Source organism: Phaenicophaeus curvirostris, chromosome 7, assembly GCF_032191515.1.
Source record: "Phaenicophaeus curvirostris isolate KB17595 chromosome 7, BPBGC_Pcur_1.0, whole genome shotgun sequence".
Classification (NCBI taxonomy): Eukaryota; Metazoa; Chordata; class Aves; order Cuculiformes; family Cuculidae; genus Phaenicophaeus; species Phaenicophaeus curvirostris.
The window spans coordinates 13,684,030-13,710,393 of record NC_091398.1 but is presented as its reverse complement, the minus strand read 5'-3'; the positions used below and the strand labels follow the sequence as shown (position 1 = coordinate 13,710,393).

Below are 26,364 nucleotides of genomic sequence, written 5' to 3'. Positions count from 1 at the left end.
CTGTTTCTGTCTACCTCCTATCAAAGATTTAAGAGCAGGAGCTGTGCCTGACACTTGAGTTAAAACCGACCACTGCTTTAAACCAGCTCTACGCTGAGCAACCAGCCCATGGCCAGCAGAATACTGGTAGTAACACACTGCAGGACTTGCCACACGCGCCGTACCAACCCTTGCATGGGAGGCTGGAGGTGTTAATCAACATTTTCACTACGGTGCCAAACTCTGACCTGTAGCAGCTATAGCATAGATGCGTCCAGCATTTTGCTGCCGTTGTGGAGCACAGTGAGATCCGGCAGAGAACTGTGACAGACAAATCTTCAACTACCTCCGCACAGCCAGGCCTGACAAAAACCTAATTCTCATTTGCCGCCTCTTGCCCCTCAAGCAGAAAAGGGCTTGCCTAAACTTAAAAGAATCTGCTGGTACGGGCACACAGGTAAACCTCTTTGGTAAGTAAAAGTTAAAGCAGATATGGCTTATATTGAATCACTGAATGAAACAAGTGACAGCAAAAGACTTTCTCATTGATATAACCAAGTTCAACTAATGCTTTTACAGGTATGGCTATACCTGTTAAGAACGGGGGCTGTGGGTGTTGGTCACGCACCCCCCGATAACGCTTCTAAAACACAGGAAGCCCAACGTCTGTTATCCAAAAGCCACCTCTGTCAATCAGTACAGCCATAGGCACACCAGGGCTTTCATGGGCACAGGCATGTGGGCCACATGCCACGTCCTGTCCCTTTAATGTGCAAATAAAAAGAAATCGCTGGGCAGGGACACCACCACTTATGCGCCTGGAAGTCATCAGGCTGTATGTTATAAGTCTAAGCTGAGCATTTCTCAGTAACTGTATGAGGACTTACTGGTAAGAAAAGATTTACTTTTTCAAAAAACAGCAAGTGAAGAGCATAAAAAAAGTCCACATCTGCTTGCAGTCTTTGTTACTGTTGGGACTCATGAAGTAAGTTGTCTAAAACAACCTAAAGTTTTGCACATGCAAAAATGCTAAAAAGAGCATCGCCAACTTCTTCCTTCATCTCAGTCTAGGAAAATACACAGAGGACGCAAATTTGCAACTGGAAAAGGAGTGATGAAAATACAGCACGGGCTAAAAGCCTGGAAAACTGAACAAGACCTAACAATTTCTTTCCAATTAGGCTTCCTAATCCTGTTCTAACAATACACTAGGTTCAAATTAGGTGGAACTTATGTTTCACTGAAGTTCTTTTTTATTCCCCAGATTTTTGTTAGGGAATCTTATATGAGCAAAATCTTGAGCAGAAACATTAAGATTTTCATACTGGGAATGCTTCTGTTTGACCGAACTGCTCACCTAGTCCAAAACCTTATCAGATGGTGTAATCAGTACTACATACGTCAAGGGAAGATGAAAGAACTGACTCATCTGTCACTACAGAAGACATCTTCATAATCGCCTCAGTAAATAATAAGTCTATTCCAAAACCCTATAATCTCTGTATCTTGCATAGTGTAACTGTGGACATCCTCATTATGAACACCTAATCCTCTCAAAGATGATAAACTTTTGGCCTCTACTATTACTGTGGCATTAAGTTCCTCATACTCGCTGTGTGTTCTGCGAAGAACCATTTCCATAAAGGATTTTTATGCATTTCTCATACTCCCTGTATGACCTGTGCTGTGTTATTGTGAGAACAGGGCTCTCCTGTTCATCCATTCTCTCCACTGTTCCTCACATTGTTTTTAGGTTCTTCTACAGGTGGATAGTCAGAAAAGTTGAACTGAAGTAAATGGATGTTTTAATTCAATTTTAAGATATTAGTTTATCTGCAATGTTAAAATGGATAAATTATACTACATTAACCCCCTGTATGGATGTACACATTCAGAATGAAATTGGCCTTAATAAAATTTAGCTCACTTTGCTTCCAAAATAAACAGAGATAAACCAAATGAAAGCCACTTATATTTTGAGTAACAGTATTTATGCTGTGATTCAACACAATTCAACTCATCATTCTAAATTCCCATACTTTGTCACCTCATTTTTTTTTTCTGAGCATTCTCACATAAACAAGTCTTCGAGTCATTGTCTTTTAAATCTTTTGGGGGCAGTAACCAGGGCAAAATAATTGCCCTGATTAAGAATGTTTCTACACTAAAGGCCACCACTGCAATAATCTTTGTACACTTGTATACGTTACTATTTAACATAAAAACCAGGCAATCCATTAGTTAACTCTCTGTGTGGGTTAAGCACCTGAATTTTGAACTTGACATAATAGCTATCTTCAGGTTTTTTATTTTAAAAGCTCCCGTCAACATGGAATCTAGTATAAGTAGTAAGAATTATTTTTCCTAAGAAATACGAGGGTCTTGTCTGAGTCGGCGTCTGATCAAATCAATGCTTAACTGTGTAAAACCTCCTAGTGTTACCAAAAGCAGCCCCATAGTCACACAAAACAAACGGATAGCTTTGAACTCCAGCTTCCATGAGCTGTGTCCACAAAATCAGTGGGATGTCCACCTGCAATGTTTGCAGTGAACAGAGTTTACACCTCCAGCAGGTGTAGGATGAAGCTACCCTGGACTACGACTGCACCATCAGCGACTATACTGCACATAAATTAGAATCATAAAATAGTTTGGGTTGAAAGGGACCGTAAAGAACATCCAGTTCCAAGCCCCCTGCCATGGGCAGGGACACCTCCCACCAGATCAAGATGCCCAGGACCCCATCCAACCTGGCCTTGAACACCTCCAGGGATGGGGCAGCCGCAGCCTCCCTGGGCAACTTGGGCCAGTGCCTCACTGCCCTCACTGTGAAGAAATTCCTCCTTATGTCTAGTCTAAATCTGCCCCTCTCCAGTTTATACCCATTATCCCTCGTCCTATCACCACAAGCCTTTGTGAACAGTCCCTCCCCAGCTTTCTCGTAGCTCCTTCAGGTACTGGAAGGTCACTATAAGGTCTCCTCAGAGCCTTCTCTTCTCCAGGCTGAACAAAACCTCAACTCTCTCAGCCTGTCTTGATATGGGAGGTGCTCCAGCCCTCACATCATCCTTGTAGTCCTCCATCTAGGCACAGAGCTCTGTTAAGCCTGGAAAGAGATTCAAATTGGATTTAATTTTCAAATATGCTGCTTCCTCTACTGGCAAACCGGCATTTCAACTTTTTTGCATTTAAGAACAGACCCTCATACCACATTTTTGAAACTCAGCTGCTTGGTAGGAAACAACCCATGTTTTCTAGTATCTTTAAAGAGAACTTGGCTAGGAAACAAATCAGAATTGAGCTGGGACTAACCAGCGTAAAGATTGCTTATATCTGCAGATTACCCCTCTCTGCTTTTCTAATTCACTCACCATGCCTTATCTTTCCATTAATCTTTAATAAACCTTTTAGTTAATTCCCCCAACACATGCAATCTACATGACAGCAGGATACAGCGCAAAAGCAGCCCATGGATGTGAGGAAATAGGCGGCAGAGGAATCAAAAGGAGGGGAAACTTTTAGGATTAAAAAGCACCCGAACTGTAGGCCAGTACAAAACAATGAGCAATCAGGCAAAAACAGTGGTAAGGGGCAATCCAGGGAGGAGGCAGAGGCTATGAGGGCACTAGTATTTCTCCAGCTGTTGGATTCATTTCTGTCTCTTCCCCCTTTCCTTTCTGGTTCCACGTTGACAGAAACAGGCAATCCAATTTCAAACTTGGAGCCTCTGTAATGTGGAAAACCTTCTCTAGGCTGACAACAAGGATATAGCTAGATTAAAAGGTAAATGCAATTTAACCCAGCAGAAACTGTAATTAAATTATATTGCCTCTAAATATGATAAGTTTGGAGCTGGGGCCCTCAGGGGAAGAGAAGGTGTCTTGCAAACAAAAACACAAAGAAACATGCTAAAGGGAACTGCTAAATCAATGGATGAATTGTGACTTCTACCCTCCCTCCCTCCCACAGGGTGCTTGATAAACTGCTGATGGCTTCTAAAACATCTTCTACCAATGTTAGGAACTGATTAAGCAGCTTACAAAGCACTCGGGGCTAATAGCCAGGCCCACCAGGGAGACTGCAGCTCTGGAGTTAAGTAGCTTGCTTTTTCATGGTTTGATTATTAAAGATGAGATAGCAGAACATGCTGAAAAGATGTGGAAACAGTTTTGGACCTCCAGCGACTCCAATGACTTTATATATAGAATAATTTCTACTCTGTGACTTCACCAGCCAGCAAAAGCCATGCTTCCTGTGCTTGTGTAGTCTCCAGCTCTGAAGGGCATCTGAACTCTCTCAACTTAAAGTGAGATTCTGCAGAAAAGGCACCACTAGACAAGGGAAACATCGGTGGAAGAAGTTTAAAATAATGTTTTACATATCACTGGCAATTACATTAGTGTGTGAACACAGATGTACCCCGGTCAGCTGGTGCATCCAACCTCATTGCATCCTCCACTGTGCATTGGAGCGCTGCCGCACATTCACCTTAGAAAACCTAGCCTCTCTTCAGCTCTTTTTGCCAAATTCTTCTTATTTAATCTGGTATGTAACAAAATTCTGTTGCTCAGGTAGGTGTATGTGTACTTGCTTAGTTCAATCAATATCAAGGCAAAGACACATTTTGCTAGTGGGTAACCTCTTCTGTAGTCACATCTGTCATAGAAACCCCACACAGTTTAACTTTGTGTAGCAGGCTTGCTGAGGTTTTTTGCATTTTGTTTATTTTCTCCTCTCTCATGCTAATGCCTAGCAGACTTTGGAACTAAGGATGTTCCACCAGGCACTGTACAAACTCATAAATTCTTGAATAACTATTCTTTCAAGCAAAGAAATAAATATTACTTGTCACCTGTAGGGTGAGGCTTAGATGAGCATTCATAGATCAGATGAAGAATTTCTCACAGCAAAGTTCTCCTTGCAGACTACAGTCTTCTTTCAGAGCTGCTTTCCAGTCCCATTTCAACACTGATGTTCTAGGCTTTCTCTCTCACCCCTAAACAATGCCTCTGTTAACTCATTTTTATATTAAACTATAAACCACAGAGATGGCTTGGAAGTAAAGCTACTTATGCTACAGTTACCTAGAAAGGGGAATGTACAATTAGCAGTGAAGAATTAGAAGTAGAATTAGTTGAATTAGTAGAAGTAGAAGTAGAATTAGTTGAAGAAACTTACCTGTTGAAGGTCTGCGAGAGAATAAAGATGGATTTGCTGGAGAAGATACTCTCTGGGAAAGATCCTGGAAAAGAGAAAAATGGGTTTATGTCATGCCTTTTTGACTGGGAAACACAACGGTTTCCTCTCCCCACCAAGAGACTGCAGAACAAGGATGCCAGATAGAGCTTGACAGAAACAGGAATTATATCACCCTGTAAGCATAAGCCACTTTTACAGCATTCCTCATGGGCATAAGAACACAACAATAAGAAGGAATGCTGTGCCAGTGTCGTTCTCCAACTGCCAGGTAAGCATGTACCAGGACGTTTACAGGCGTTGAGAGCTCATCCTGAGCACAGAAGGTGTTTCTTTAAACAATTAACCCAGTAATAAAACCAAATAAACTACAAGTTGAAAGTATGGTTTCCAGTACAAGAGTCTTGGTCTGCTATAAAGTTGTAACAGCTGATTTCAAACATGACTGATTTATGGTTTTGCAACTGAAACAACTACATTGGGGAAAAGGTCATGCAGAAACCATTCTTCCAACGCACATGTTCTTCCAAAAATTTGTATCAATTCCCTTTTGCAAGCAGAATTAGATGTATTCATATATACCTTTAATGACTGATGTGAGAAAGCCACACCTTCCACACATAAACCAAGGTTTCAGGCAAGACCATCAAATTATGCACTGGCTTGTTCAGTAAAACTAAATTACAGAAACCCGAACAGAGAAGAGATGTCCTAATTAGCGTGACTTGCAGTAAAGTGACTTGCAGAAGAGCAACAAAGCTGGTGAGGGGGCTGGAGAGCAGGTCTTATGAGGAGCGGCTGAGAGAGCTGGGGTTGTTTAGGCTGGAGAAGAGGAGGCTGAGGGGAGACCTCATTGCTCTCTACAACTACCTGAGAGGAGGTTGTGGAGAGGAGGGAGCTGGCCTCTTCTCCCAAGTGACAGGGGACAGGACAAGAGGGAATGGCCTCAAGCTCCGCCAGGGGAGGTTTAGGCTGGACATTAGGAAAAAGTTTTTCACAGAAAGGGTGATTGGGTCCTGGAACAGGCTGCCCAGGGAGGTGGTTGAGTCACCTTCCCTGGAGGTGTTTAAGGCACGGGTGGACGAGGTGCTGAGGGGCATGGTTTAGTGATTGATGGGAATGGTTGGACTCGATGATCCGGTGGGTCTCTTCCAACCTGGTTATTCTATGATTCTATGAAAATAAAAAATTAGGTTAAAGTAACAACACAAAGCAAAATGGACCTTGTAAAGGTAAGCGGGTAGTAGCAAGAAAGTTTATGAAAACCTATGCATTTGCCTTAAAGATGTCAGGAAGAGAAAAAGCGCATCTAATTAAAATGCCTCTTTGCAGCCACACATAGAGAAACAACCAGTCAATCAGCTCTATTTTCCATCCACACAAGACAAATAACACACCACACTAACGTATCACACAGAGTGGAGAATCATATGAGCTGCAAAATACGCAACCAAATATCTCAAGAGGTACAACTACTTTACACTACATGTTGCTTAGAGAAGTAACTGTGAACTCAGTTCCTATGTTACAATCAAGCAGTTTTAAGGCAATATAGACAAGAAATTCTTGATATTATTAAACGCATGAACAAAGTTCTAGCAAAGAGTGATTTGTAATAGTAGAACTGAATGGCAGTGAACAGAAAGGCCACTGGAAATGATCAGAAAGCCAAAGATATCGATATGAACTTACATGACCATGATATGAGACTAATGAGAAAGTACATGGGAACTCAAAGAAGAGATTGTAGAAGCTGCCACAACACAATTAGCTAAACCGCAGATTAGCAGGGAAAACAGTACGAACAGCAATCTTTGACAGAACACTGAATCTAAGAAATAATGGAAGCACCTCGGTTCATTCTACTCCATTAGATGTCTTAAACAATTACCTTAAACTGATGCTTTCAAAGCTGTCTTGGAGGGACGTTTCACTGCTGTTAAGGTGAGGGGTACAAAGCCTCACACGCCTTTTGTACTTTTTAGGGTGGGAGAGAGAAGAGTCCTGCAAGCAAGGCACCGATAACCGGGCACTGCCAATCTTACAGCACTCCTCTGGAGCAGGACTGTGCCCTTGCTCCTTCTGACTCACTAAGCATGTCCGCTGTACCCACCTAATTCTCAGCTGCCTTTTCCCCCTTATACCTTCTCTCCTATTAGAAGTGAACATGTTTCAGGGGCTCTGCTGCATCACACCGTCATAATGAATTTGGCACGATGCCAAAGAGCACTAGAAAACAGTCAAAATCCAGATACCAGACAACATACAATATTGATATTACCCATTTCACATAGAAGATTCATTAAAACTGATCACTAAGGAGTCCACTCTGAACAGCATTTTAAAGCATTTTTCAGCTCTGACAGAATTTCTTTCATTAAAATTTTTCCATCATTCTCCCTCCCCTGATAACACAGGCAGGCACTAAACAGTGCAGTAGCTTTGCCAGGAACTGTATTATTTGCTGATGCCCTCGCTGCACTGCCTAGGAAAATAATTAGCTAATGAAAGATTTCCTTTTGCAGGAAATAACCTGAATAGCCCATAAGGCAGAAACTGTCAACGACTAATATCGATGACTAACATCACGTTCCCCTGCCTTCAAGGACTGCATTTATTTCCTGCAAGTGCTAACTCCTAATAGAAAGCATGCAGATGAAAAACAAACTCATGATCGATGGACTCCTTTTGTCGGGGGGGTCTCAGCCAGCACATGCCCTGGTGACAGTCATCCCCTCCTTGTACCTGTTCCCCTCCCTGAGATACGTTAGTTTGCAGCACCAGCTCTGCAGAGCCAGCATCCAACATTCCTCCTCTCTTCCAAATCTATTTCCAGGAAAATAAGTAGGCACTGCCCTCCCAGTCTTACGAAAGTCACACACACACACATGCACATACCCAGCACTCAAGTGAGTGGAGTGCTTATTTCCATTGCTATGGAAACTGAGGCATTAAAAAACCCTCAGTAAGTAAGGCTAGTTCAGCTTCAGATTCTCAGTCCTTCTATTGACCTGAAAAAAAATCACCATTTGGTTGCGGTGGGCCACAGAAAAACAGCTGAGAAGGTAGAGTTCACAGATACAACAGCATTTACAAAATATCTTATGAAGCAACCAGACAAGTTCCTGAATGGTTTCCAATACAAACACTCCTTCAACACCTGCTCACATCACCAAAGGTGGAGAGCACACAGCTCCGTGAGTGTAAAACCACTGAAATGACCTAAAAGGAGACAGCTCAGTCTCTGATCATTTAAAATATAAATGCTGTGCCCCCACCACACTTAGGGTGAGCTGAGTAGCTGTTTCAAAACACATCTTGCTGTGCTGCACATCTACAATTAAAATCTCCTCCAGAAAACTTCTATTAGTCCAATTTGGAAAGAAAAACCAAACCTCAACATAACTTGTGAAGCCACCTCCCAAAACAACGTTTGTTTATTGCTAGTTTTGTCAGCATCTAGAGACTGGGGAACAAAAGCAGAAGAGGCACCAGAATATCAAACTCAAACACATTTAAACCTCATCATAAAATGCAAGCAAATCAGTCGGAGCTGGAAATCCACACTGCCCAAGTAGTCCATTGAGCAAGAAAATGAAGGATGGCTGGTTTCCAAGGGCTTGCCTGTCTGCACAGGTTCCCTGAGCCTAATGAGGGGATGGCTTACATAAAATCTTTGTCAGTAGGGGACACACGGGACTATTTCAGAGCATTTTGCTTCTGACCAAGACGCTTCCTCTCATGTAACTAGTAGGAACTTAATGTCTGCCACCTCCATCCCCCTGTCAACTGCAACTGAAACCAGGCAAAGGAAGCCAAAGTAAGTGTACAGCAGGCAAGACGGGCTCACACAAGCACCACATCATTACCCCAGCATCCAAAGTACTACATGGAATCCAAACTAACCTAAAATCACATTCATGTCTAAAAATCTGGCAAAGACCGCAGACCAGGCTAAGATAACTGCACTTAGAAATATTTCACTACAAAATACATATTTACTTTCTGCACGAGATGGATCTTTGAACATGCCTGGGTCAATACAGGGCCTCAATCCAAAAAGACAAAAACACGTGCTTGCATTTTATATTTCCTTTGATATAAAGGCCCTTTACAAACACTAAATGGGAAATCACTGATAAGTTATTTGAAAACAAAATAAAAGATGTCAGTTTTGTAAACCTTTTGATCGATGCACTATAACAAATGAGATTTTTTCTTTTTAAAGTTGGTCAATTAAAAGCATTCAATAAACAGCGTCCTTTCAGTCAAATCTTAACACAGAAAGAAGCTGGAATGAGCTAGACAGAGGTCAAACACATGTTAAGACTCATCACAATAAAAACTCAAACCTCTGCTGCTTCAGAATGTGACCTGTGCCCCCTGAGAGGCAAATGGTATTGAGTGCACGTCCCACTAAAAGCACCTCCTAAGCTTTCACAGTTTGGAAACTCCCAGACCAGTTTCACCACTGATGCAAAACAGAACAGTTGTGAGTCACACAATTGCTGGGCTGTAAACCCTGGCTACCGGTCAGGGTTAAGCCTGTAATGAACAAACCAAGTTCAATGCTAACAGCCCTATAACTTTGCCAGTTCTTGCAAACAATGAAATCCAAAGTCCTACTGGTTAAAGGTCTCTAAATTGCTTTATTGTTATGTCCTAGAAATAAAAGCAATTGATGCAAGCAGGAAAGAAACCCACCATCAGAGACTTCTGGTCCAACTAAAAGAAGGAATTGAGCACTCTCAGTTCATCATTATTATCATTTTTTTGTTTGATACTTTGTAATCTGAAGCACAAACTTCAGGCAAGCTAGAACCAGAAATTTCATCAGTTCCCTTTCAGATGATCTTATCAGGTAAGTATTTGCACAAACAAAGGTTATCTGTTAGTGTCCTCCTGCAAACAGAACCACTGATAAAGCTTTGCTTTTTGCATTTGGACAAAGTGTATAGTCATGGTGCTTTGTTAGCACTAAGTAATTGCCCTGCATTTAAAGCTTGTTTATCATCAGCTTAGGTAATTTTTCTCCAACGGGTTAAATACCCTGACAGCTCTGCTAAAGCTACAACCAATTAATCTGCCCAGGCCTGACAGTATAACCAAAGTACAAACGTGATAAGCAGAGCGAACTCTTCTTTTTACAGCGTGATGAAAAGAGATCAAGTTAGCTGGGAGGTAGGCACGACCAAGTCTCTTTTGTACCAAAAAGCCTGTTGAAATCTAGGATGGGAGGGGGGAGAGGAAGCTGGCACCACAATTTCATGCGCCAACCAGGAACATCTTGTTTGACCAGGTTGGGAACTGTATGACTGAGTTGTGACTCACAGGAGACGCAGATGCACCAGTCTCGTACACAGCCACACTCAGACGTCCTCTCCACCCCCTGCAGGAAGCTGCTACACCCACAGCTGGCACAGCACCACAGGTACCAAGTCCATTTCCTCAGCCGACACAGTTCATACGCTGGCAATGCAACTTAACACCGCTGCCAATTTACTTTTAGGCTACCATCGCACACTGCCAATGAAAGCAGCTGACAGGCAAGCACATGCTGATGACAGCTGTTCCCATGGATTTTTCCACCTTAGACGAGGGGCAAGAGGTCCTCTGGAGCCCCGCAGCCAGCCTCACCACCAGATGCAGCAGGACACACACGGCAGCAACCGCGTGTGCGCCGATCTCACTGGCAGGAGCTCGAATAGTTCAGTTACCATTTGATTTAAAAAGTACAAGAGGGATATCAGTGAATCGCCAGTTATCCCAGATTTATATGGCTGGGTAAATAACAGCTCTTGCTAGGTCTTCTCTTGCAATTCATTTGACATGGAATCTGTTCATTTAAGGCAAAGAAAAGCATCAGAGGAGATGGGAAAAGGCAGGATTTTTTTCCAGTGTTGCAAATTCTTATAGTTTTATTCAGGCTTTTGATTTCGTATTTCCTGGAAAATCCCAGCTCCTGGTAGTATGTTGGGAAAGGAGAACCCTAACTTTCCAGCCAAAAAAGTTACTCAGGGAAGTAGGGCCCTGGGAAACCTGGTGATTTGAAAGCCAAAAGATGAAATAAGTAATTGAAATAAAATAAAATAAATGAAAGAATTTAAAATAAAACAAAACATGACTTATTTATCTAATCATTGTGTTATTACACAATATTAATGATTTTTTCTAATTCTGTGGGTTTGATAAAACATTTGTGAACCGTTTCACACTCATGAGGTTTGAACGCTCTCCTGGTTATGTTCTGGAAGCAGCCACTCCTAAATATCTTCAGCCCACACTTAAGTTAGATTTATCAGCAAGCATGTTCAGGTAAGGTATTTTTTCATGTTGTTATGAAATTCACTATGAGTATCCCTACGTTAAAACAGTTACTTTTATCATCCATCAGCAATCCTGAACCAGTACATAAATTTTCAATTAAAACGCAGTACACTAACTCTCTCTTTCTGTGGTTACCTGAACAAGGTTATGACAACATTGTGAAAGACAAGAATTACTACAGATCAAACTCACGAATCAAATACCGTTGTTACTAAAAGTGAGATGCGGTGAATTAGAGGCACAGAGTTTCATTTTTAAATCAAAATAGCTTAGATCCCCCAATTAACTTGAAATGGAAAAATAAGAAAATGCTCTCTGTTTTTATCAGGCACTTCTGAACCCTTACAGTTTGCTGCTGGAAGCTCTGATATAAAAACACAAGGATAAGAATAGCACAAGTCATATTGAACATCCACAGCTAACAGGAACTTCTTTTTAAAACATTATGGTTTTTTACAGCAATTTAGTCTCAAAAGCTGAGACTAATTTGAAAGATGTCTAATATGACCGATACATTTGATAATTAGATACAGTCCCCTAGACTGGTAACATGAACTGAAAGACCCGAGTGTATTCTGGAAAACTTAGCATATACACCTTGCTATGCTCCTCAGCTGGATGCTTATTGTGGTAAAGCACTGGCTTGTGCATTTAATCTTCCCTGGACTTGAACAGACAGCAGTACTGCCCTGCCACCCTGTTGGCTCTGGCACACATCTGTTTGCTCCAGCTCTGTTTATTACCCTTATTTGAAATAAAAGCTCCAAGTCCAGATTTACTCCATCCCCTACACTTTTAGCCAAATACTTAAGATGTTAACTTGTAAGGACCCTGCATGTACAGTTACTCTTCAAAAAGACACAAGCACTTAAGCAAAGAGGTGGTCTGTGTGCCATCAACAGGCACACTTTCTTTCAGCTACTGTAATGCCTATGTGGACGCAGTATCTACGTAAAACAACAACTGGGTTGCATGTCTCTGCTTTTATTTTCTCACCCTTCCTCACTTTGGTGTGTCATTTGGTCTTAACACTGGATTCTCTCAGGTTATCCACATATTCTCTTTGAATGAGTTTCTCTCTTACTCTCTTTCCAATCAACCATGCAACAGATTTTCTTCTGCTAGTCTTGCCATTAACCCAGACTCCTGAGTTCTATGAAACCATATACTTCTATGCCATTCCTGCTCAAATTTTCTTTTTGCAGTCTACTGCTGTCACAACTTGTGTGTTTGTTCTCTTGCTCTGAGTTTTCCCATACTCCAAGTGGCCTACCCATTGCAAAGAGAGGAGAAAAGAGTCTCCTTTAACAGTCTGGACATGACTTAATGGCCTTCTGTTTTCCTTGGTCTAAAAGATGACACAGCCCCATCTTCACATACGTGAGGTATTTGGTGGTATAGTGATTGCATAAGATCAATCAGGATTCCTGTGATGTGTTTAGACAGGTTCCCCAATTGCCACACAAATATTTTGAAAGTAATCTACTCCTGTGTCAGAAGTGATATGTCTAAGGCCTCACTGTAGGAAGTGACAGGACTCTATTGTTCAGCATAACTGAATTTGAGCTTGTTTCGCATCGTGCTGACAGACCAGCAGGCTCAGCCAGGACCACACGTCTGCAGCACAGGAGCGGTACCTTTAACCTCCTGCTGCAACAGCAAGCTCTAATTTGGTCTTCCTGTAAGACACCAGGTAATATCCAGCACTAGAGTTTTGCTAGGTAAAAGTTCTAGAGCTGACAGACAAATGGTATCAGACAGAGATGAGTAACAGAGGGAAATTTTTCCATATAGTTCCTCACTACCATTCAGAAGACTTACTCAAAGACCAAGGGCACTGCAAGGAGCATTAAGGTATAAGGGTATGTGCTACAAAACGTTTACCTTGTGTCACTGCCATCTGTCTAAAAACACTGCCTGAACTGCAAGTTTGGGTGTATAGCTGAGAGAACAGAAAGCCCAAAGAGAGCTCCAAGGTTGACCTGGGTTAGCCTACCCTGCAGCAGATATGGAGGTGCCTGGAGACTTCCCAAAAATCATTCTGACAGCTCCTTGACCTGAAGAGCCTTCAACTATGACAAGACAGAAGAAAAGAGACTGTGGTATATGAACATGCTGTTAGTGCATCTTATGGGTCGAGATAAAAGGAAGAAATCAAAACCAGAATAAAACTTGCATCATTCAGCATGGCTTCACAAAATATCCTCATTATTTAATGGGTCTGGAGATTCTCGCTCTTTCCCAGCTATCAGTGTTATTGACTCCATCTCGTCTGCCTGTGCCATTCATTCATCACTCATCATTCCACAATCTACAGGTGGTGGTAGGATCTGTACGGCTCCACTTGTACTAATTCTCTGTTTGCTCTAGGTTTCGGTCTTGTATTTTTCTGCCTGAACAGCATCCGCACAATCAAAGCAACCAAAACAAGTAAGAACTTGTTGAGTAAAGACATTTGAGGCAAATTATGTCTGTTGCAATATTAAGGTGACAGCCACAGCAAACCAGGCATAATAATGTCGCTTGTAAAACAGGGAGCTCAGCAACAGACTCAGAGTCTCAACTACTCTCAGAGGAACACTGCTGATACGCGCCATTGGAGGGCCTTATTTCTCATTCCAGCCAGTCTGAGTTCCCTTTTTTCCCTTGCAAAATATATAAAGAGCTTTGAATTCAGTGGAGCAATAGGTGAGAACAAATCCTATAAGTGATGACGACCACTTTTGTTGTTAGCCTTCCAGCTAGTTTCAGGATTTCTTCTGCGCCTTTTCCTTTCTCCCTTCCTTCTTTTCTTTCCTTCTTTCTACTTGCTTCTTCAAAGTTCACAATGTGGTTCAGCCCTGGGTTGTCTGCTAGATGCCAAGTTTCAAAGTTCCCAAAGTACCTAATTATGCACACCAAGCATTAAAAATAACATTTCCACATTTAGGCCAACTGGATCCTGAGCTGACCTGGTTTATAGCCATCTGGAATTCTTCAGGAAAAGTGACTTGTAAGCACTGTAAACAGATTTGTCTTCACAGAGGACACCAAGAGTTTCCAGCTTCATTGCCATCTTCATTTTGCAATCTTGGTTCAAGAGCAAGGTATAGATTTAAAGATGATGATAATGCAAATAGTATTAATAAAAGGAACCTCAGAGTGATCTGCCTTTCCCTAATAAGGCAGGGTCTATCAGTGTCCCAAAGGCAGCAAGATGCCAATACAATTAATCAGTCTGTTCTCCCTAGACAGCAATGGTAACAGTTTGTTTCAGTCTGTTTATATGGGTCTGACAGGTCTTCAAGATGCTGTGTTCACTTGCTTGTGATTAATGGTCATTCACATATTAAGGTGAAGACCAAGCAGAAAATGAATATTTTTAGAGCAGGACAGATAACTGGATTGTCTCCCCTAGTCTTTCATTTCTAACTAGGAAACAGTACTAAATTTAGGAATGCTGTCTCACCATGTTGTTTAAACTCCTCCTATTCTTGCAGCTTGCCCACGTGGTGAGCCAAAGGGAAACGTAAATCACATATTACCTTCGTTTACTCTTCAGCTGTACTCTACAAAGCCATCATATTGATAGTGAATGTCTGCACACTGTGATACTACATGCAGAAAGCAAAGCCATTGGGACCAGTTTTGAGCAAGGAATAACTCCTCCTGGGAAAAGAACTTTTATTCCTTTCCATCTCTGCAAATCTCTTATAGGAGATCTGAGGGACCAGCTGAGCACCAAAACCACCCTGATAGAGACTTCACAGACCAAGAAGGAACTGGACACTAAGCCGTGTTATATACACTCCTTCAATGGCTTTTACAGCACTTTTAACAAGTCCTACCGAACTGGAGACACTTCCCTAGTATAAAAGCAAACCCGTCTTTGGGCTGGGATCTTCTGTACCACAGACAGCTTTAACTTGAGACAGTATGAAGGAACCCTTAGATAAGGAAAGGGAGCATCTGGATTATTTACTAGTTTCCCCTTCTGCCATGCTAGGTGTTTCATGTTGACACAGGGAGGTTTTTTCTTTCCTCCCTGCCCCAAGAAAAGACCACACACACGTTTCTATGATAATATTTGTCCACCCTCTCGCCTCCATTTCCTCAGCATTTGTCATGTCTCCTTTTTGGAGGCAGGTTTTTGGGCTTCCTCTTTTTCCTGGTTTCTTCATTAACTCTTAATTTCTTAAGATCCCTTCCCTCTTCGAATCTCCTCCTTCTCTTGGCTTTCCCCTCAGCCTTTTGTCTCTAGTCCATTGATTTCTCTGCTTAGGCCTCCTTTGACCTCTTGTCTTTCTGTCCCTTACCCAAGCCCATACAGTCTCATGCCTCCTCCTGTCTGTTTTAATCAGGGCATTCTTTTCTTCAGCATTAATCAGACAGCATAATTTCTTTTCTTCCACTTTTTGTGAATGGCAGCCTTCACATATCTTATTCTTCTTTTAGTTCTATTGCAGTTGAAGAGGATGTTAAAGGAAAGTTATTATAGCTGAACAGCAAAACAATTCTGCAAGATAATACCATCCTCTAGAACTAAAATATAAAAATCATCCTAATTTCTAAAATGCTGTAAGGTGCCCTATCAAATGACAGGAATTGAGCAGTAAGACACAAACACATGTTAATACATAGTGGGGCTGACTCAAGAACTCAGTAGCGCACTCCAGAAACCTATTGCTATATCCATCTCTTAGTTGTTCTCAGTAGTTCATCAAAGCAATGACAGAGGTTATGTACCTAACAGCAGATCACCTCACCCCTTACCTGGGATAAAGACACTAGTGTGGCCTCCTCTCCCTCACGGAGAATTCAGATCCCCCACCCCTGAAACATCATGCTCAAAATACTGCCACTAATGTCATGTGCTTTTTTTGCCTTTTAGGCAGATCATAATTTCAAAGCAGTGGCTTTCTTATTCACAGTCTTGTCATACTTACAAACTTGGGGTATAAAGCCACTCACTTCACAGTACGACATGGGCAGAGACGTCTCCTTGTCTCTTTCAGAGATCCACAACAGAAGTAACTTGGCTTTTTTAAGGTCATAAATGTGGCTTGATGGTTTTAAGAATATTGTTTACTTTTAGCTTGATAGGAAAATACAGCAGCAGCTGAATGAACAAAGATAAAGCACTTCTAAAATGAAGTTTTATAAAATTACTGTTTCTACCACAGAAAACTCAATATGAAGCACCTTCTTCTGTGCTGCAACTATGTGTTTTCCAATAAACAAAACACTCAACATAGCCACGTCGTGGATGGAAAAGATAGTGGCTGAGCAAGAGCACAACCGCTCTGGTGTCACACAAATCAGCTGCTGGGTCACATGCCTAGGGACTACATCTGGCCTCTGCCTTTGTGCGAGATCATATCACAGAAGAGAGCAGAAGTGCTGGACAGGTGGTTGACTCTGGCCTCTTTCATGCTTTGCCACACTGTGAGGCATTTCAAAGGTCCCAACAGTGGCTACCAGATCGTGATGCCACGGCAGGGATCATGAGGTATTACACTTGACTGAAAACACTATCGCACAGCCAGGAAGACCGAGGAGCAGTAGATGATGTTCACCACAATGCATGACTCCTGGGCTAACAGTTTTCAAGAACAACTTCAGACGCTCAGACCTTGTAAACCATTTTCTTGGTCAGTAGACAACCCAGCTGTCCAAGGAAGTCAGATACAATCACAACATCTTTCTACACGGATAATACCTTCAGAACTAGATTGTAAGGAGGGAGGAGGGGGAGGGAAAGCAACACAACAAAGAACCTGCATCCTTGCGCTCTGTGTTGTCTATGGTTCTTACCTTCTACGTAGATCTTCCGCTACTGTTGCTCTGCAGCTGAACAAATAGGCTCGGAGAGATTTTAGCTGCTGTCTCAGGCGGACAACAGTTGCCAGAGGTTCAACGTGATTGTACAACATGGGATTTTCCTGCTGGATATCAATCAACGGCTCCTCATAAACATATTCCAGGAACTCTTTGGCTTGCTTTGATACCTGAAAAATACAGCAACCAGTTTAGCTAGGCTTTCCTCCCAACCCTTCTTAAGCAGATCTTCCCCTCTGTGATCTGACAGCTATTTTTTCTACCTGAAAACTTACTGTTACCAAGAACAGATGAAGACAGAGCAGAGAGAAATACAACTTTCTCTGCTTATAGCCAAGTCAAACTTCAACAACACTACCGAAGTTAAGTGTATGAGATAATTGCTTACTTATCCAAAGATACATGTTTTCACTGCAGGGGAACATAGTTTACTAGATGTTTTTCAAGTCTAGAAACTGACTAACAAGTTTCTTCCCTGCTAATATTTTTCTGTTTGCTTGCTGTTTTCTTTTTGGCAAGAAGCAATGATCAGGCAAGTGCCAAAGCACAACATTAGAAGAGGAAACACACACTGCAAATCCAATCCCATTGTACTATCCCAGGGTATAGAACTCGAGTGTAATGTACTACTCCCATTTGTTTCACACTCAGCCAATATGGTTAAAATTATGTAAAAGAAAATTATCAGGAGCACAGCTATCAACTTAGGTGTTTTATAAAATACAGATAAATAAAGTTGAATTTTACCGGTATTACTCACGTTTCACATGCAACAAATTTTTCTTATGCCTTTCTCATGATAGTGCTCTGTTCTACCTCCACTTACAAAGAGCTACTGTAATCTCAATAAACTAACAGGACATGTGTTCCCAGTAGAGAAGATAGTCCTGCTTCTGAGGTGAGAAAGCCAAATTCTTTCTCATTCCTTATTTCTGCATTTTATCACAGCTGGAAGAGAGACTATGGGATTATCTGAAATGAGCTGCAAATCATGTGAAATTGTGCTACAGAAATACTGTTCACTCCACAACTAAATTAGTCCTCCTGGATCTTTAAATCAGTGTTTACACAGAGGTGAGGGAGGGATGGATTAGGCTAACAAAAGGAGAAAGGGCACCTCATAGCCTCTTGAGAGTAAAGGCAATAAACATCCTTATGAAGAGCACCAAAATCAGCACAAGTTATCAGCTACAGAAGTCACTAGCTACTTAGAGGGAAAGCTGGCCCCAAATGGAGCCTTTCCACAATGCATAACAAAAATATAAGAAATAATGCCAAGGCCAGCCTTCCCACCAATAACTACTTAGATAATACAACATGCAATTTTAAATACAGCAGACCATAACTCCATAGGTTTCCCAGGCCCTGGAGCTGTATTAAATATCTTGGCTATTTGTATTAAACATCTAATTTACTTTTCTTTATTTTTCTTTTTTTTAATAATGCACATACAAGGAATTGTGCTGTCTGAATGGATGCACAGGTAACATGCTGTGTAAGCAGCAGCACAGATAACTTGGATTTTATAGAACAAAAGTCTACAAACCCCAAATAGGTCAAGTTTTCTAACACTAGCCATGTTGATGTTCTATTAGATATGCTAACAGCAGTGCACAAGAGAGATTGCAGTTCAACAACCTGCTTTTAAAATCACTAAACTATTTGGCTGGAATATCTCAGCAATCTCCTCACAACTGCTGTATCTATAGTAAATAGTATTCCTCTTCCATCAATGGGCAAATTAAGCCACATATTCGGTGATTCCCTGGGAGGCACATGAAGGTGACTAGCACCTCCTGCCAGGAGGCCGTGGTGCCCAGTGTTCTTTCTAGTCTGTCTTCCTTGCTTCAAAACCACTGCTCCTCAGCCACCTGCCCTGCTATCTGCGAACTGGAGGGTGATTACTGCCTAAGTACTACACTTGCACCCTGTACTAGGCAAACCTTCTGAGGCTGCAACGTTGGGAGTATTGAAACAAAAAAATTACCAGGATTGAGATCACTTGAGTGACTTTGCATTACATGTGCACTATGATAATGTACTGCTGTGCGGCTCTGGTGCTGCACAGTCTGAACGCAGCCTTTGAGGAGAGAGGAGCGCAGCCAACCTTTCATTCTCCTTGCCAATACAAGGTACCTGCAGGGTACTGATTGCAGGAAAAGCAGCTTTGCCCAGCATCACTGGCTGACAGGCAGCTGTTGGTACACTCCGCATGCCTGACACAGGCCAACAGATCATTTAAAACATTAACTCACATTGCAAACCATAGCAAAGCTACAAGAAGCTGAAATGCAGTCTTATAACAGTATGGTCAGGCAGTCATAATAATTCAGCTTGCTACCAGCCAATATTCTAATACATGTACGAGCATACTCATAGTCCCCCAGTTTTACTGGGCAGAGCAGACAACCCTATTAAATAACCCAGTCAGAAAGAGAGAAGATGCAAAGTGCAATAGGGTTTTAGCTTTAAACGTCACACAAGGACGGATGCTAACATTTCTGACACATAACTGTGTCAAAGGCTTTATTGAAGTCCAGGAAGATACATCCACAGCCTTTCCCTCGTCCAGTAGTCGAGTCACTTTGTCATAGAAGGCGATCAGGTTAGTTTGGCAAGACCTGCCTTTCGTGAACCCATGTTGGCTGGGCCTGATCACCTGGTTCTCTTGCATGTGCTTCATGATAGCACTCAAGATCACCTGTTCCATGACTTTCCCTGGCACTGAGGTCAGACTGACAGGCCTGTAGTTTCCTGGATCCTCCCTGCGACCCTTCTTGTAGATGGGCACAACATCAGCCAGCCTCCAGTCCAGTGGGACTTCCCCAGTCTTCCAGGACGGTTGGAAGATGACGGAAAGGGGTTTGGCCAGTACCTCCGCCAGCTCCTTCAATATCCTTGGGTGAATCCCATCCGGCCCCATAGACTTGTGGGTGTCTAGTTGGGCTAGCAAGGCTCTGACCACCTCCTCTTGGATCATGGGAGCCTCATTTTGCTCCTCTAGCTCCTGAGTTTGTACACAGAGGGAACAACTTTCTTTACAATTAAAGACTGAGGCAAAGAAGGTGTTAAGTACCTCAGCCTTTTCCTCATTCCCTGTCACTGTTATTCCTTCTGCGTCCCATAGGGACTGTATGGTCTCCCTAGTCCTCCTTTTATTATTTATATATTTATAGAAAGACTTTTTGTTATCTTTCACAGACTTTGCCAATCTGATTTCTAGTTGAGCCTTAGCCCTTCTGATTTTTTCTCTACACAATCTCACTTCCCTCCTGTAGTCCACCCAAGAGGCCTGTCCCCTCTTCCAGAGCCCATAAACATTTCTTCTCTTCTTGATATCACTCAAGGTCTCTCTGTTCAACCAAGCTGTTTTTTACCCCTGCTGGCTTTTTTTCCGGAACATGGGGATGGCTTTCTCCTGAGCTGCTAGGATTTCCTTTTTGAAGAGCTCCCAGCCCTCATGGGCTCCCTTGCCCTTAAGTACTGTCTCGCATGAGACTTTGCCAACCAGCCTTCTGAAGAGTTCAAAGTCTGCCCTCTGGAAATTTAATGCTACTGTCCTGCTAACCACCCTCTTCACCTCACCTAGAACAGAAAACCCTATCATCTCATGATCACTTTGTCCTAGGCGTCCTCCTACTGCCACATCCCCCACAAGGCCTTCTCTGTTCACAAACAGCAGGTCCAGGAGGGCACCCTCCCTTGTTGGTTCATTCACCAGCTGTGCAAGGAAGTTGTTTTCCACGCACTCCAGGAGCCTCCTAGACTGCTTCCTTTCTGCTCTATTGTACTTCCAGCAGATATCAGGAAGATTGAAGTCTCCCACAAGAACAAGAGGCAAATGAAATCATGAAAGCTTATGTCCCAGAGCAGCTATTGGTGCTGCTTTGCCTGAAACAGACAGGACAGATGCCAGAAACCCCTGCAGAGGCGGGGAAAAAGTGACAGTGAGAAGGAGCACAGGTTTTTATTTTCAATCACGTTCTTTCTATTTTGTGGACTGACTGTGTGAAACATGGAAGCTTTTGAAGTCTGAAGCCCTACTTCAGTTCTGACCATCATTTCCTGCAGGACACCTCTGAGGTATGCTCCAAGTCCATTCAAGAAGCAAGTCTTCCACTGCAGCAACTCCACTTTCAGGCATTGCTGTGCTACCTGTGCAGGGCTGGGCATTCAGGAAAAGCTCTGCTGTTTACTTTCTTTTTGTGATGTTGCTGCACAGCTTCGTGTGGGAGCAGTGGCCAGTTATGGGAGATGAAATGCTGACAAATCAAGTCATCTTCCTTCAAAAATGAGCCCAAAGAAAATAATTACTACCAAGATCACCTCAAGGAAGGGGGACAAGTTATCTGTCTTTGCCAAACCAGCACTTTTAATCCATACACTACTAAGGAATCATGCAGTTTTATTTTAACTATTAAGTGCAGCAGCCAGCACTGAAGAAATAAACATCAGACCTTATCTGTAAATGGAGAAAGGAGATGTGGATGTGTAAGTGCAGGCAACATGTGCTCTGCCTCAGAAAAGTACTGCTTAGTTCCCATGGACGTATACCAGGGACAGAAATAAAGACATACATGCAGAACACAACAGAAAAGGGAGAACCCCAAAGATTCCACAAAAGTAACAAGAACTACTTATTATTTTAATGCTATATACATGGATGGCATTGAGTGGAGGAGATCCAATCAGTGACCTCGGTTCAGTTGTCACACTGCCACTGTGGCACACGATGTCCTCTTCACTTTCCCTACCTGCCGTAGTTTCTGCTCTAATAGCTGGGGATGCTGTAGTGTCCTCCTGCCTACAGGATGGTGTTCCTCTCTTAAATCCACCGCTCTGAGCACTTCAGCACAGAGCACAGAATTTTCTTGTGCTCTCAAGCCACTTCATAGCTGTTATGCCTGTCTCAAAAATGTGCTAATTGAGAACTTCTCACTATTATATGAGATTACAGTAGATTATGTTTTCAATGAATGTTTAAGATTAAAACTCCCATTTCCTTTTGTGCCTCAGCTGCCTACACCAAGACCACAGGAAAAGGACCACAGAGCAGAGTTTTTACCCTGCAGGTTAAGAAAACAAAACAGTTTATTTTCTTAGCAGTATTACTGACAGCTTGATAAGAGGTCTTGCCTTACCATCCTATTGCCCCATATCCAGGCTACTGGGAGCTAGCAATTTTATTCCTTGGCAAAAGCGTCCAAAGAAAGAACTCTTAAATATTTATTCCTAGCTTCTAGGAAAGGAAGGGGGTTTTGTCTCCACATGTAAGAGCTTTGTAACTCTGAAGAATCTCGCATTTCATGTCGCAAGACTATCATTTTCCTGATGGCAGGTTCTGGCTACCTTTTAATAATCTCTCCATCTGACAAATTTTCTTCTTCAAGGAAGCTGCTTTTTCTCTAATAGGGCATTTACTGGTTATTTTTTTCCTTTTCAAATAGCCATAATAATAATATTCGCAGACACAAAACATCAAACAGCCTCTCCTAACAGTGGCTGCTAGGTCTGCAGCTCTAGCATGGTCTGGATTCCTTATGAGTCTGTTATTGCTTCAGCACATGCTCCCTGAGATGGCAGGGAGACGGCAAAACAACACTGCTACTGTGTTTGCTGGCATAATGCTTTGAGGCATGTAATCAGTTGCCCCTATTGAGCAACCAGCCACCAAGACAGCAGCAAAGAGCAGATTACTGAAGTTTTAAAAAAGCTGCAAGTGAACAACTGTAGAATTTTATCTTTATGTTACTTTCAGCAGTTTGGTCCAAAAAAATGCGTTCTTCTAGTGTCTTCTTAGTGTTTGTGCCAAGAGACAGGACATACCGGGTCTCGCAAACAGCACGTTTGGGTATGCCAGCTTCCCGGGGGCATTTCCACAATTTTAGCATCCATCACCAAGCAGTGATAATCCATAGTCTCCAGCGCTTATGGAACAGGTACCCCTCAAGGGCCCAAAAACTGCCAAGATCGGAGCTACAAGAAAGGTCTCTGTGTTCTGCCCCTCCTTGTCTCTTGAATAACAAGATTAAAAAAAAAAAAAAAAGAATCACTAAGACAGAGGAGCATGGCTGCTTCTGTGACACAACGCCTTAGGCCTGCTAAGGAAACCGTGGTGAAAACATCTGTCTTGTTGAGAGACCACGGCTCATTCTGGCAAGAGGGACAAAGACAACAGTATTAGCAGTCAATGCCCTTAACCTCCAACCTGTTACAACATCTGTGTTTCTATCTAAAGAGAAACTCAGTTCACCTGCTAGCAAGCCAACCTGCAGGGAGATTACCTTGTATTTGGAAGTGTCCCAGTTATGAACCAGCCGTGCAGGGATGAGGAAGGTGTCGTCCACGTGGCAGGTGCTGCAGTAATACCATCCACTATAGCTGCACACCTTGGCTTTCCCATAGGACAAGCCTATGGAGCGTTGACAGCCTGGAGAAGAGAGAGGGGAAAGGTCTGGGTTTGTACACCATGCCCAAGGTATAGTCAGGATGCAGTAAGAAAAGTAATTATGCCCCCATCTGAGCCCCTTGTAAAAATTCTCTCTTTATTTCACCAAAGAGCCTTTTCTCACTCCCTAAAAATAAAGGAATAAATATCAGTATTCTCGGACTAGCACTGAACAAGCATACGCTAACTCAGGCATTTATGACAAAGAGTTCAAAGGACACTTAGCACTTCTCAAGAAACAAAGGCACAAAACCAACTTTGAGACACTGGGCGTTTAAAACTGCGGCCATCTGAAAACCATGACCTGAAACCTAAGCAGGAAGCACCAGACCAGAGAAGTAACACAGGCTTGCTCCAGACAGCCCCCGTTCTCCCCACAACAGAGCAAGCCAGCGTTGACTGCCCGGAGGAGCACAAACCAGCTCCTGCTTGACAGCCAGAAGGAATGCTGGCTTGGCAGGTAGGATTTGGCCACAGAATTAGCACAGCCAAGGCAAACCACAGCCAGGCCATGAGCAATGGCTGTGAGCAGTAGTCACATTGAGAGTGAGTAGTCCATGACCAGCAGCAGTGACACAGCTCAGTTTCCTGCAGGCTTTTTTTTTTTTTCTTATGATTGGATTACCCTGTGTCTTACAGGGTCTGAGATCTGCCTGATACTTTTTTCACAGCTGGATCCCTCACCTCTTCCCATGCCCTCTTGTGTGGAGTCTCTGGTGTCAAACAATGTAGTCAAAAGCTGCTGCTTTAGTTGGAAGGAACTAATGCAGAGCTCTCCTTCACCCAACCACGTGTTTTCACAAAACACACAGAAACACAATGTATTTGACACCTCTGCCTTCCTCCCAACTGCGGCTAAAACGAGTCAACAGGTTCAAATAATATTAGAGCGTAGGACTAAAAACAGACAGCACAGTCACATTAAACAACCTTTTCAGGAAGCATGGCTAAAAGTTTTTGGATAAGATATAATGAGATGGCTGTGATTGTTATTAGCACCTCTTTGACGCAGCACACATGACAGTATTTCTGTTTTTCTTTCAAATGCTAGTGTCCCCGTGTGACATTTACAGCTACAGACACAATTAGCACCAGAGCCTCACTCTGTGCTGCATGCTCAGATGGTCTCCACTGGAGCCGATTAGCAAAGCTGATTAGCAGAACCCTCGTACACCAGTTACATGGCAAAAGTACCGATTAAACAGTTTTTCAGGCAGAAGTCAACTATAACTACTTTTGTCACTATATCTGACTTTGTTTTGTGTAATTATGTAACCCCACCCACTGAAGGCATCTTTTCTCCCAGTAGAAGTCATCCTGATTTGAGGAGAGATTACAGCTCAATTACTCTAGGCATAAATTCAACGCCTCCTTCTCCCCATTAGCTGATGCTAACATGTCCCCTTTCCTCTAATCAAAATAATTAGAATAATCTGACCAGTACAATGCATTCACTATTGCCTCTGCCATACTCCAGAGCCATCTGGCCATCAATTCTCTACAATTACACACTATCAAGTGAATCAGTGTGGGACAGGTCCTGTCTCCATCTCTCTCTCCACCTTCCCCTTTTTTGAAATGAGGATGGGCAGTTTCTTGAAAAAGGCAAATACATAAACAGGGCAGTTGATGGAAGTGATACCTATGTTAACATCTTCTCCTTTACCATTCAAAACAGTGTAAGTATAAACATATGTATCAAGTGGTGTTACTCAACATACATAATGCAAAATCACGACTGTAAACTACTATCATCGGAGAAATAATTTTTGTACAGTAAATACTAGCAAAACTTTTTGCAAAGCAATATTTGCAGGTATGTCTTTTGTAAGAGTAAAGTCAATTCAAGTAATTCAGCAGTGTGTTCAGCAAAAAAAAGATGACCTATGACGGTGGCTTGGGATCAGAACTTAAGAGCTGACAACTTTGTATTTCCTTCTGTGCAAAACATGCATTTTCCCCATCTTTCCTTTCAGTTTCCTGACCAGTAAAAGAGTTTCCATACAGTCCTGCTTCACTATGCAGTTATGGACGAAGCCAGTAGGCACACGTGGTAGGAGGCTTAGTATCAGTGCTCTGTAGTACCTACAGAACTATTCTTTCACTGTTTTAAAATGTATTCATAAATAAAGGTGAAGGGTTTGAGCAGCTGACTAGATATGAAATACCAGTCCTGTTCATCTGACATGACATTCCTCTGACCTGTAGCCCTGAAAGATGCTTGCAGAAGGTACTCACACTGTTGCTATGGAGCCCATGTTTTTAGAAGCACAACAGAGGTAAATCTTGCTCCTCTATAAAGGAAACAGAAGTATGCCCACTCATCTGCTCACCATTTTAAGGCCTTGCAACCTTTAAGGCCTTAAACCTTTAAGGTTTCTTGCAACCTCCTAGAGATAGAAGCTCATTCCAGTCCACTGAGAGAGTTTCCTCAGGGAGGAACGACAAAGCACAGAAGTGCTGGGGGAGCTTCTCTCCTCCTCCCTCTAAATGGCTATGTCCAGCCCATAATAACTGAGGGTATCCAGGGTGGGAAGGGTCTCAGCAAGCAATCTTGGATGCCCTTTCCTTCTTCAGGAGGGGCGGTTTTATAAAGA

The 26,364-nt window shown here is 42.5% G+C and overlaps 1 protein-coding gene across 3 annotated transcripts in view; it reads right to left on the bottom strand.

Annotated features, from left to right (window-relative positions):
• Positions 1–26,364, bottom strand: part of PLEKHM3 (pleckstrin homology domain containing M3) — a 91,507-nt gene that overhangs the window by 31,302 nt on the left and 33,841 nt on the right. For all 3 annotated transcript variants that reach the window (XM_069860838.1, XM_069860841.1, XM_069860840.1), the window contains 3 exons: positions 23,604–23,749; positions 17,296–17,489; positions 5,158–5,221 (listed from right to left, as the gene is read on the bottom strand). In XM_069860838.1, the coding sequence (XP_069716939.1) occupies positions 5,158–5,221; positions 17,296–17,489; positions 23,604–23,749 (404 nt within the window). The remainder of the gene's footprint in view (positions 1–5,157; positions 5,222–17,295; positions 17,490–23,603; positions 23,750–26,364) is intronic.